Source organism: Pogona vitticeps, chromosome 11 (genome assembly GCF_051106095.1).
Source record: "Pogona vitticeps strain Pit_001003342236 chromosome 11, PviZW2.1, whole genome shotgun sequence".
In the NCBI taxonomy this organism is placed as follows: domain Eukaryota; kingdom Metazoa; phylum Chordata; class Lepidosauria; order Squamata; family Agamidae; genus Pogona; species Pogona vitticeps.
The window spans coordinates 1,199,477-1,212,636 of NC_135793.1; the positions used below are offsets into that span (position 1 = coordinate 1,199,477).

The 13,160-nt window shown below is 49.6% G+C and overlaps 1 protein-coding gene across 1 annotated transcript in view; it reads left to right on the top strand.

The window, feature by feature from the left end:
- Positions 1 to 10,767: 10,767 nt before the first annotated feature.
- MSN (moesin) overlaps positions 10,768 to 13,160 on the top strand; it is a 37,705-nt gene continuing 35,312 nt past the window's right edge. The window contains exon 1 of the mRNA XM_072981199.2: positions 10,768 to 10,951. Within this exon, the coding sequence (XP_072837300.2) occupies positions 10,940 to 10,951 (12 nt within the window). The 5' untranslated portion in view covers positions 10,768 to 10,939. The remainder of the gene's footprint in view (positions 10,952 to 13,160) is intronic.

Consider the following 13,160-nt stretch of genomic DNA (forward strand, 5'->3'; position numbering starts at 1 on the left):
CGAGGAGGTGGACCGGTGACTAAGGAGGAGCACTAAAACCGGTTTGTCTTCATGGGGCCACAAAACTCCATGTTGTTTCTTGCACACTGTTGAGAAAGTTATAAGCTCTTTATCTTAATATGTTTGTACAAAGAGAGGCGAGAATGTGTAAGTCCACCTAATGCAGCAGGGCCGAAGCCACGTGACGTTATTCACACTTGCCGAATAAGCATATTCGCTAAACCAATTATGGAACCCCCCCCCCATATAGTGCATGTGCCTGATTTGAAACTCTCTATACTTCTGGGCTAAAAAAAAGTCCTCCCTCCAGCTGCTCTTTGGCCCAAAGGTGACCTTCATTGGTTCCCATTCGGCTGTGCCATTCTGGACTGCAGATGAAGAATCACATCATGGCAATGACTGCCAGTTAATATGGGGTGCTCCCTGCACAGAGAAATATAGTCTGTTAGGAAAGGCTGAGAAAGAGACACTTCCACGAAACACTGTTTTTGCATTCATGGGGAGTTTTGGGGGAAAGTATTTCTTGGCAGGAACTTTAGGCTGCCTGGGGACACACCCACCTACCATTCCCCCCACTCCACAACTCCATATATACCATATACAGTACAGTAAGTATATGCACCATGGAGCCTTCAGGGATATAGCCAGCCTGCTATGCTCAGGAAGCGCTGTGTGGCTTAGTTTTTGCCCATTGTGTTCTTCAGCTCTTTGGGTCCAAGGGCACACACATTGCTCTCGGGTCCCAATCCTGCATGCAAGCCCAAGTTCTAACTCTGGATGGAGAACACTGGAGCATCAGAAGCTGAGTTTCAAACCCTTGCACAGCATTGTAGAGTTCAAAGAGGCCACGGACCAGAGTCGCCCTTTCATTCACCATTTTATACCACAAGTGCTAAAGGAGGCACATCAAGGCTCTGCTACAAAACAGACAAGAGTCTGGACATGTTTCAGCCAACAGATGCAAATGTTAATCTGCATTTCAAGGAAGGGCTGACAGCTGAAGGGCCCGGGGCCAACCTGGAGTGCAGTTAATTTCAGAAATGCATGTAACAGGTATGAATTCACACTGCATTTCCCTTGCAAATGTGCAAATTTAAATTGCAAGAAATAGATAAAATCATTTGTGTCACTCCTCTTTGCTTCAGGTCTTTGCAAAATGAACTGCATTACAATTTCACTTAGATCTCAAAAATGCCTTCCCCTACCCCCCAGGTCCTCTTCAGTCCTGCTTTTTCTTTATCTATTTGACAGGGGTCTGGTTCATTGCCACTGGGGCGTCTGAGGACACCAAAGCAACTTAAGAGAGACGGAGGCAGATGCCAGTTGAAGTGCGGGGAAAGAGGGGGGGAGACCCTACTTAACACTGAATCCTAGGGTAGGAACAAGGACCTAAAAGTTCCCTAAAGAAGGACCACCATCACCGAAAGCTGACCAACGGAGGTGTGTCTCAGCCGTATCCCCTTTGCCCAGACAGGACCTCTCAACCCTTGAGTCTTGGTTAAGTCTCCTGAGCTCCCAACTTCCCATTCCTCGGATTTTGTCAAACTAGAGGCCAAGGGTGGGTGGGTGGATCCTTAGGGCATGGGTTGTGTGACCTCATTAAGATGGAACGGGCCAGAAGAGAGCAGGAACTCCAGCAGAACACCTCTGCGTTCAGCCCACGAGACCTGCCGTCTGCTGGGAAAGAAGTGGATGAGCAGATCCACCTCAGATCTGTAACATCTAATTTCACTTTCCTTCGGTGGTTTTCCCACTGATATTTATCCCCCCCCCACCTAGAAACTCTGCTGTTTCCTGAGACTTCAGCCTGCAGCCCCCAAGACCCACCACTGTCGCCTTCTGGAGGTGCACCTCCACTCCCCCGTCACAGCAGGGAAGGCTCAGAAGGCCACCAAATTCTCCATCCCAGGATAAGGTTGCCTGAAGACACAAGCAGTTCAGAGGAGGGAGGTGGGCAAGCCTTTGGGTCGGAATCCCAAGTCCAAGTCACCGGAAGGACTTAAGTCTGACTTGACCGCTGCGAGTTAAGTGACTCAAGTCCCCCTCCCTGGTTCAGAGTTGGTGTCAAACAGCTGGAAGTGCTTGCATCGCCGGCTGGGCTGAAAAAAGAGCAGAGCCCTCTCTCCTTCCAGAGCTGCTCCTCCTCCTCCTTTTCCAGCTGTGGTGTTCCAGCACTTCACTGAAGCCAACTCAGCGGCCTCCCTTTAGGAAAAACCAGAGCCGTTTTTCCCGTTTGTGGGATTGCGGGCGTGCCAGGAAGGAGAAAGCCCTGGCAACCCTGATTTTTTTTTCTTTCTTCATTTCATGTCTTGGTGGCTGGGATTGGCTGAGCCTCCACGGCCATATAGGGTCGAAAATTCCCTCCGTTTCCACTTCCCCCGGGCGGTCTGGGAAGGCCGCCTTTTCTCTCCTCCTGAAATGATGTCATGGCACATTTTAAACTACAATAACAGGAAATCATCGAGTGTTTACACTGACAGACAACTTGCAGGGAGGGGGGGCGAGGGAGGACTGTGATGTGGTGGCCCCCCCTCCCCACCCGCCCAACTTCCTTGGCATATCTGTTTCCTCCGATTAAATTATTACAGGGGGCAACACAGGAGGAGGACAGAGGAAAGGGAGCAGGGACACGCAGGCGCATGCTTGGAAGCAAGAACACGGATCCTGACGCTGGCTTGACAGTGGGAGGGAGCCCTGCTTTTCTCAGCAGCCTCTGGTTGGGGGGGGCAGAGATCAGAACGCGAAAGGGTTCAAACAATGGCCACCCCCAGGACGAGTGAATGAATGGCTACGGATTCTGTGGCCTTCTCCCTTTCAGCCTCTGGTTGCAATGAATTTCCAGTGGGAATGGCCGAGCTTCAGACATGACTTTGCAAAGGAAATCAGTCAGTTGCCCTTTAAGGTCCTCACAAATTAGCCCCTGACTATTTCAGTCACATTTTTCAAAAAAAAATGAACACGGGACCTATCAGGAAGTGAGGCACAAACACAGAGACACCTATCTTGATCACAATTCTCATCCTCTTAAATCTCTCTCTCATACACACACGTCAAAAACAAAACAAAAAAAACCACAGACATTTCCACCTCTCGTCCCTTTCTGTTTTAACTCTCATTTCTGGCTTTTAAAAAAAAATAAGTAAATAAATAAAATGTGCAAAGCTTTCCACTGGGTTGAATTTCAGCTTGCAGACCTTTACGGCCTGTAATTCTACCCCTTCCGATCATCACCCTGTAGACACACACGTTGCTACTTCAGAAGATGGGTCGCTGACTTTAAAGTCCCTCTCAAGCCCAGTGGTAGCCTGGCCACTGAGGAGTTAAGTTTAAAACCTATGCTTTTGATCTCAATTAAGTTATTGTTCTGTGTAATTTAACTGAGGGATTACTCCCATGATTTTATGGACATATTTGTTTTTAAGGGTGTCACTAGCAGCCTCGAGCAGTATTTTTAGTGGAAAGGGAAAATAAAAAGGGAAATTCTCCCCCCCCCTTAAAATAATAATGATGCTACAGTCCTTTGGGGCTTGTTTCTGAATTAAGCAAGAAAAGTAGCCCCATTCCCTAGGTAAAAGCCGCCACCTTATCCAGCCCAGGGAAGGGCTTATCTGGAGAGAGTCTGGCAGGTTGCTCTCTGGCTGTGATAACGGGCCCTTCTCTGCCGGCTGCAAAACTGGCAATATAATTATGAATTGATAACGTGGGTCACTTCCCGACGCGTTCCACCGCCCAGGTGCTGAGTTTACACAGCAAGCGGGTTCTGCCTATTTAGACACTAAAGGAGTGGTCCCACAACTTCCTGCCCACCTTCGTTCTTTTTCCTTCCATTATTCCAGAAGGAGAGATTAGGTCTCATTAACCATATGCAGCAACGTCTCCTTGCAAGAAGAAAACCGTTGCTTTCTGTTACGCGCTTATTCATTTACTATATGTCTGGGGCTTTCCCTCTCCTTCCTAAACCTCCCCTCTTTGCTATCTATGTGAAACCTCCCCCCCAAAAAATACATACATTGCCTAATGGGGTGCTATTTAAGTATCGGACCAAAGTCAGATGTTGGGGGCTTGATCCCCCACTGTGGAGTGGGGGGCCCAGGGCCCTCTCGTTTTACTTCTCATCATGCCACCAAAGCTCCTTGTCATTCTGGACACATCTGGAGTCTTTCATGGTGACCTGGTTTTTATTCACTGACCTCAGGACTTCTTTGCTGGGCCCACTCCCCGATCTTGGACATTCTTAGCCTCCTCCCATGAACCGGCCCGCCAAAGGCATCTGCCTCTTTCTGCTACCGCTGTTGCTAGAAACCCTGATCCCGTGCCTTACGGGGACATCAAGGACGCACCTGAAGAAGAGAGCTGACCAAGCTAGGCCAGAAAGTCTTCCCACGTCACACGCACCCCCAAGCCTCCTACCCCCCACATAAAAAACACAAAATCTGAACATAGGAGAAACTAGGATTGCTTTCCTGCAGCCTTTTGCGGATTAACTATCAGTTCGGCTTCCTCTGTGCAAATGGACTCCTGCATGAATAAGGAAAGGATCTGATCCACAGGCAGGTGGGCGGCTGCCTCTCCCGGTTGGGCTTGAGGACTAGGCTTCGTCCGGCTACTCCTGTCCCCATCATCCCACTTTCCCACCACATCTGGACCAAACTTGAAAACAAGAGGGCTGTATGCCCCTCAGCTAAGGCCCCTCCTGCACCCCCCTGTGGAGCAGTTGGTTCAACTGCATTTCCCCATTCATGCCGCACATCATTACGTCACAGAAACTGACGCTGCATCTTTCAGAGTGAGCATTTTTGCAGTGCCTGAAATGCCGCCACCACCACCCCGGCCTTTCCTGGAGTGAATGTGGCACACCCACAGAGGGAGAGCCTCCGACGCACTCTTCCTCTGCCCCAACCTGTCGCCTTACTTGCTTTCCTGAATCTGGCATGGGAGTGACGTCTCCTCTCTTCACCACAGGTAGGATTTTCATATACAGTATATATACAGTATACAGTATATATACAGTATATATATATACTGTATATATTTTATATATTTTATATATTTTCTGTATATATATATATATATATATATAATATATTTATAAAAATATATTTATAATATAATATATATAAAATATATTTTATATATTTTCTGTGTGTGTGTATATATATATATATATATATATATATATATATATATATATATATATATATATAATATATTTTCTGTGTGTGTGTGTGTGTGTGTATATATATATATATATATATATATATATATATATATATATATATATATATATATATATATATATATATATATATATATATATATATATATATATATATATATATATATATATATATATATATATATATATATATATATATATATATTTATAGAAATATATTTATAATATATATAAAATATATTTTATATATTTTCTGTATATATATATATATATATATTTCCTGCCCTGCCTATGGAGAAATGTGTGCATTTTGCCAAATGATTTCAAAACAAATGAATTAAAATTAAAAAAAAATCCTCCCCTCTCTCTAACTGCAGTGGCAAGCAAAGGGAGCTTCTATACTACTACCCAAGAACGATATGCTCTCTCAGCTGGAGAAAAAGGTGGCTTTTTTTTTTTGCAGGATCAAGCCCAGCCTGGATGCCTTTCATTCCATAAGGCCAGCTAGGTCTTCTCTTCCCATTGTTCTCCGCTGCCACTCACAGGAGAGCCTCCCTTCCGTCTCTTCTTGGCGGGTATCGGCATTTCTTATCTCTGTTTAGATGGCCGCAGGGCACCGTCCTTTACTACATTATCAACAACTCTGATTGTGGCATAATCTTGAGCAAATAAGTGTGGTGCTGGAACAGAAGGAGAGTCAACAAACAAAGGATAATAGCCTGTGATTTCAGTTCTCCGCTCTGTTGATTTTCCCCAACCACAGCCAAACAGGAAAAAAAAGCATTCCAGAGGTATATATTCCCTCTGATCACTTGCTCCCAGCAAAGATATTGCAAGCACTGTTCCTAAATTAGTGCAAAACCAGTCGTGCCAAGGCTGGTTCACAAGACTTTACTCTCTTTTCTGTTGAGAAACAGATGATGCCTCCCTGCTGGCCTGCCCATCCCCCAATGAGGCCAACATGGGCACCATAGGAATAAGGCGAGCCTGCCTCAACAACTTCTTAGAGATGTTTCTTACTCCCAAGGAGAGCAGACATCAGGGTGGCAGGATCTAGTTTGTGGCTGGCATCTTTTAATTAGCATTCCAAGTTCTACCAAGAGGGGAGACAACGTTATGTCTGCATATCTCACCAAGCCATGGATTGTGTTAGCTGTGATTTGTTATTCAGCCATGAACTGCTCTGCAGACCTCCAAGTGTTTTCCCCATTCCTGGTCTGTTTTTCCAACCACTTTTAGCCTCCCTTGATTCAGGTAAAACAAGCCAGGAACAAGCTCTTATCTTTTGCTTAAACATAACAACAACAAGCCATAGTTCAAATAAGCCATAGTTGTTGGACTAGCAACAAACCATGGCTTCTAACTGTGTTTAACCACAAACCATGGTTTGTTTGGGGACAAAAATGTAGGTACAACAAGCAAGAATTCTTCAGTCAAGAATTCAGTGTCAACAGGGTCAAACTGTTGCTGATTATTTATAAAATTTAATGTAATAAAACTCAAAATGAAGATGTCCTAAAGTCACTTCCTTAAAGTAAATAATGTAACATGCAACAAACACTTAAAATTGGTTTCAAGAATTCATGTTGTACTCTAAGTTTGCTTAGTTCTGAATTGTAGTTACAGGCAACTACTGTATTTTAAAAAAAAGATACAAGTTTATGAAAAGTGAATTTGCCACAGCCTGCCAAGAATTGCCTCGGCTGATAGTGACTAAGAATGACTACAATGAATGAATGAATACCAAGAAGTCAAAATGCAGAAAGTCCCATTATGGAAAACCCTTATGTGACCAAACAGACAAATGTTTGTAACTGATAAATATGGGGAAAGCCCAGGTAAGAGAAGAAATCACTATATAAAGAACCTGGGGAGGATGGTTTGGATGTAACACAATACCGCCGTTTGCAGATGCCACATGCAAAGTCAGAATCAGAATATCAAACCTGCGGTAAGAGAAGAACAGAAACCTCAGCTTGAGGCTAACATTATGTTGCGCCTCTTTTCAACGTGTTTTAACAGTTTTAAGCAACTATTATGGGGAGTTCTGTTTGGACAGCCTGCTTTCTTTCTGCCACAAACACCCCTGCTGTCAAATGAGAATAGCATATGTCACAGATTGATTCAGAAAGCACTCCAGGTCATTAAAGACTTGTTATAAATAATGCATAAAGGTGGAGGATGCTCTGATTTAGTGCTCCACCCCAATCCGTTTCTCGATAAATGTGAATTAGTGCCAGCAGCAGTCCGTTTAATCTCTCATTCATAATGGTGATGATTTAGATCACCCCATACAATCTAATGCATGGTCAATTGCCCCACAGGGTCCAGGGCGGCAGTTGCCAGCTGGTCTTTCCTGCCTCTGTAATATCAGGATGAAGCCATCGGAGCTGCGTCTTGGACAGGATGGGACTTTCATCTGTTAATGCATTTCAGCTTCCTGCAAGATGGGGTCTTGGATCTCTTTTGCCTGTGCTTTAAAAAAATGCTCTAAGAAATTTTGTTTCTTTTCTTCCCTGAAAGCCAGGGGCAACTCCCATGTTATTTTTAACTTTTCAAAAATAGGCTCAAACAAAATGAATATAGGAATGACGTGGATGGAAAGAAAATCAGTTTTGTTTGCTGCTTTGAGAGACAACCTACAAATATGTGATGCCTTATTTAAAAAAAGGGGGGGGAGGAAAATCAACCCCAGGTGGACCACGGTGATCTAATATCTGACCTATATATATTTTCACACGACTCCAGCAGTGTCATGTTGCAAGAAAGGTCTCTTGTCTTGCATTAAAAAAAACTGTTGCTCAGCCGTAACATTCAAAAATTTGTCTTGGATTAATCATCCTCTCCTGCCGCTCAGCTTACCTTATAAGGCTGTTGTGAATAAAATAGAGATGCCTTTCTTTTCTTCCTCCCTGGAGAAAAAAATGGGTTTGGGGTGAAAAGTAATCCCATTTTAAATAGAATTCCTGATGGGGCACTGAAAAAGATCACACACAATATGAATGAAGGGATCATTGAGCGCATGGGTTATACTACGACAATATAATAACGGCCTCTTATCAATGGCAAAGCTGGCGCAGTTCCATCCATGCAGGCTCTCTCCAGCAGGGAAATTTAATCATTTTTGCCCGCTAAACCATCTGAAAACAGATTTTTAAGTTTTACATAGATGACACTGTTTTAAAACTATTTCACCTTGCTAAAAGTGGCTTCTGTGGTACTTCTGTGTGGGAAATTATGAGGAAGTGGACTGGTCCATGAAAGTTCAAAGTAAAATACAACAGTTAGTCATTAAAGTGTCACAACTTTCTTCTTAATTTTTTATTTTAGTTTTGTCTGATGGGATATAAATCAATGAATCCATCAGTCTATTTGCAAGAGCTCAATCGGAGGGACTCTTTCTCTGTCTCTCTGTACCTGCTTTGTTCTTCTCAAGACTTAACATAAGGCTTTTTTTTTTAAAGTAAGGTCTTTGTTTGAGCCTTTTTAAATAATTCGTATACTCACTGTTGTTAGCTATCATATTGTCTTTTAAAGATGTAAGCCGCCGTAAGTCTTTTGGAGCAGAAAGGCAGAGTAAAACTTAATTTAAATGAACAAATAGTGTGATTTCATGGACGGCTGGGGAAAACTGGAAGCCATTCACCTGTTTCTTCTCCACAGAGAGCTGAAACTAAGCTGCTGATTTATTTATTTATTTATTTAATGACTAAAGAGACGGGAATGTTGCTGATCCTCTCTGGCAGAACCTAAATGGCTCATCAATAGATCTACATTCAAAGACCCGTGCCTTAAAAGCCCCTTGTTCGAAGACTTCCCCCGCAGGGTTATGCCTGATCTGCTTTCTTCAGAGCTACGGCTCAAGGAGGCCTCGGCCAGCGCCATGGGATACACCTCAAGTGGAGGAAGAGGACGCGATGGATCTCATCACAGGCTGTGCCGGCAGAAGAGCTCAGCAAATGCAGCCCACCTTGAGGAATTTCTTCGGTGAAGACCAGACCTGGCGAGAGAGAACCGGGAAGTCACTGGCACAAGCCAGTATCTCCCTTCTTTTGGCCGATGCCTAAGAGGCATGGCAGCTACTAATGCAGCCAGGCATGACGGGGAGGCTGACCTTTGGCCCGGACATCGCTCTGTCCAAGCAATGAAACATCTTGGGGGGCGTCCTTGTGATGGCACGAGCAGCTTTCGAGTGCATCGGACAGAACTCACAAGACGTAAACGGTGGGGTCAAATGGAGATCAGTCAAGGAAGAGAAAAAAGCCTGCTGTGACTCTTCTATTAAAGGTGTGTGTAATGATGATGATTTTAAAACTGCAGAGCTGGGAGGGATCCTGTGGATCATGGAGTCCAACTCCTGTCCAGGAGGTCCGGTGGGGGAATCGGACTCCCAACCCTTTCGCTCTGCAGCCAGAGGCCCCTGAGCTGTCCAGTAATTCTATAAGTTTATGATAAAATAGCTCATTCTGGGAAGCTAGCAAGCAATTTTGCTTTGCTTCCAAAGTGTATTGCCATTCCTGGTGCCAGATTTCTGCACACGTTTATTCTGCGGAAAATGCAGAATCTGTTTCCCAGACAATCTCCCACTGAACAAGGGCCCCCCGATATAGATAAGGCAGAGAATTTCCCTGACAGATCACGATGTTGGCCGATCTCTGAAGATCACCCGGCAGAAGAAAGGTCCACCAGCTGAGAGATTTGTGCCTAATCCTAACCTTCCACAAGGAGCACATTGGATGAGTCAGGCTTCCAGTGTTAGCTGGGAGTAAATCCCATTGAATTCAATACACCTTCCATCTGAATCAAGCCACACGGGACTGCACTGTGGTTCTTGTGAGCACGAGATGTCCTGTGAGAGGCTGTTACAGGTGATACAGGAGAACAACTTGCGTGACCGCGGCGGGTCAAAACCCTTGTCCCAACCCCCAGGGGTGCCAGCCCACAGCAGAGGGTTGCTCAGGGGGCAACCGGAGACCTCCCTACACGGGGATCAGGCCCATCAGCCACAGGGGGACTTATTTCCAGGCAAACATGAAAGTCCGTTGACTGGCAAATACACAGTATGTCTCATTTCAGTCCAGGGGCCCTTCCGATCTAGAAGGGCCCTTCACGGGCCAGGCGGGGGAGGCGGCTCCGTGGCCCCTGAACCCCCAGGGGCGGGCAGGCGCTCCGAGGGCCCGAAGGACCCGCCATGGCGGGGGACCGGCTGTCCTCCCGGAGGGAGCCTCAGGGGCCCGGGGCACCTTTCCGCACGGCCTAGTGGCTAGAGGGCCCCTGGAGGCGCTCCCCCTGCCTGGGGCCTCCCTCCGCCGGGCCCACCTGGCCGGGACGTTGTGAGGAAGAGGAGGACGAGGAGGGCGTCAATGTATCCCCGGCGACTGGCGACAGAGTAGCCAAGGCTCGCCGGCGCTTCCGCTGCGCCCGTCGCGTCCCCGACGGGGGGGGAGGGCCGGGGGGGGGAAGAAGGCGGGGAGAGGGGAAGGCCGGCCCCTCCCCCAGCGGGGAGGGGGAGGGGGAGGGGCGGGGGCTGCCGAGCGCCGGCCCCGAAGGAAGGCGGGCGGGCGAGCGAGCGGGGCGGACCCCGAAGGGAGGCGGCCCGCCGGCGCGTCGCGGCGCCCCTTAGTGAGCAGGAAGCGCCGAGGAGGAGCCGCCGCCGCCGCCGCCCCTCGCCCTCCGCAGCCCCGCCAAGCAGCCCAGAGCCCAGCCCGGAGCCGAGCCGAGAGGGTCGCCCGTCCGCCCGCCCGCCCGCCCGAAGCCGGCAAGATGCCCAAGACGGTACGTGGCGCCGGGCGAGCAGCGCGGGCGCGCCCCCAGGTTCCCCCCCCCGGCCCGGAGAGCCGCCGCCGCCGCCCCGGCCCTCGGGAGGCCCTCCGGGTGGCTCTCCGGCCCTGCGGGGGGACCGTCGTCGAGGGAGGGCGGGAAGGAGGGAGGGGGTCCCGGCGGCGCCCCGAAGGCAGGCAGGCCGGCCGGCGAGCGCTCCTGGGAGGCGGCCGGGCAGCGGGGCCCGCGCTCGCCCCCCCCTCGCCCCGCCGGCCGGCCTGCGCGGCGTCCATGGGGGGGGGCGGGAAGGCGCCCCTCGGGCCCGCTTGGCCGGAGCCGGCCAGGCCCCCAGGAGGGCGCGCCTCCCCGCCGGGGGTCGCCGCTCAGCCGGGGGCGGGCTGGGGGGGGGAAAGCTGGGGCCCGGCCAGAGCCCCGGAGGCGGGAGGGGGGGCGCTTCGGGGGCAGCCCTTCCTGGCCCGGCGCCCCGGCGGAGGGCGGGCGGCGAGCGAGCGAGGGAAGGAAGGAAGGGGACGGGACGGGACCGACGGGGCGGCGGGGGGGGGGGCTCCCGCGTGAGAGCCTGGCCGGGCGGGCGGGCGGAGGCGCCTCGTGGCGAGCCTGGCCGGCCGGAGCCCCCCACCCCACCCCGCCACCGCCGCGAGCCCAGGCGCCGAGCAGGAGGGGGGGCGGCGGCGGCGGATCGGCGTGGTGCCCCCACCCCGGAGGGCCCCCGGGAGACAGACGGGGGACGGTCCCCCAGGGAGAAAACCAGAGGAGGGCGGGGGGGGCGGCGGCACAGGGGAGGACCCTGGCCTTTCAGGAGGTTGACTCCCTAGGAGGAGTTCGGACCCGGCTGCGGAGCCCGAAGGTTGGGCGTTCGAGTCCCCCCACCCCCACCCCCGGGCCTTTTGGGAGAACGTACAGACTTAGCTTATAAAGGACACAACCAGACCAGGATGGGTTTGTGGCCCCAGAAGACGGGAAGGCCCCCCCACTTCCGAGTACTCCTTGCTAGAAGACCCCGAAAAGGGGTTGCCATCAGTCAGCATCAACTCAGCAGCCCCTAATTATTATACAGTATTATTAAATGGATTGGGGGAGGAAAGAGAAGTGTATCAATAGTAAAAAGGTGGAATCTATGTCTGGAAAGAGGAGCAGTTCTTTCTGTTGTGGTTTGTTTGGCGTTTTTTTAAAAATCCAAAAAAAGAGAGAAGGCCCCCGAGGAGGGTGGGGCTGTGCTCACTCCCCGGGTGGGGCCGATGCCTCAGACCTTGGAGACCTCACTGACCTCTAGATGGACCAAACATCCTAATTTGGAATGATGGGGGCTTCCTATGTTTGTATTGCATTCAACGTGTTGTGGTATTTCAGTGACCTCAGTTGCAGAGCAGTAAGCCAAGATCCTGGCTTAATGGGGGCCTGTTTGTTCCCACGTGGCTCCTTTCCCAGGGCAAGCATTTAAGCCAATCAAAAAGAGAGAAACCCCAGCATCCTGGTTTGTTGATTCCAAATAAGGATTTATAAGCCGCGGGAGGTGGGTGTACAGACTTAGTTTATAAAGGACACAACAGACCAGGATGGGTTTGTTAGATGTGCTAACTGGGGATGGATAAGTGGCATTGGTCAGATTGTGAGTTTATATCATGGGGGTGGTTAGAAGTTTTTAAAATACCTGCTGCTCCAGATGCTGAAAAGCACAGTTTCCCAGTTACTCCCTTTGCTGGAGTTTTCAGCAGGAGAATAATGCAAAGCAATGTCCTGCCAGCCCATGTGAGGCCCCTCCTGCCCCACTGCAAATCTATGGGTGGCGGTTCCTTTAAAGACAAGGGCAGGATCTGAAGCTAGGGGTGGTTGCTCTGAATGGAGGAGGCGGGGGGGGGGATGGCGGTTGGGCAACTTCCCTTGAGTAACTGGCAGGGAGCAGCCATGCTGCTTTCTTAGCGGCTGCTTGCATGCGCCTCTTCCCTTCTGCTCTGCACAAACACGTAGGAAGCCGTCTCTCTCCCCGGGAGGCTTGATTCATCTCTAACCCAGTGTTCTCGTGGCTCTCCAGAGCGTTGTTGGTGAAAGCCTTGGTTTGTGCAGCTTGCAATCTCATCCTGGCTCAACTCAAAATGGCAGGGGGGAGTTTTCTGCAGGACCAGTAGGGGTGCTTAATGCCTGCTGCCTTCCTGGAGCAGACCAAGGCCCTGGGAGAGGGGTGTGTGTGTGTGTCTGGCCTCCC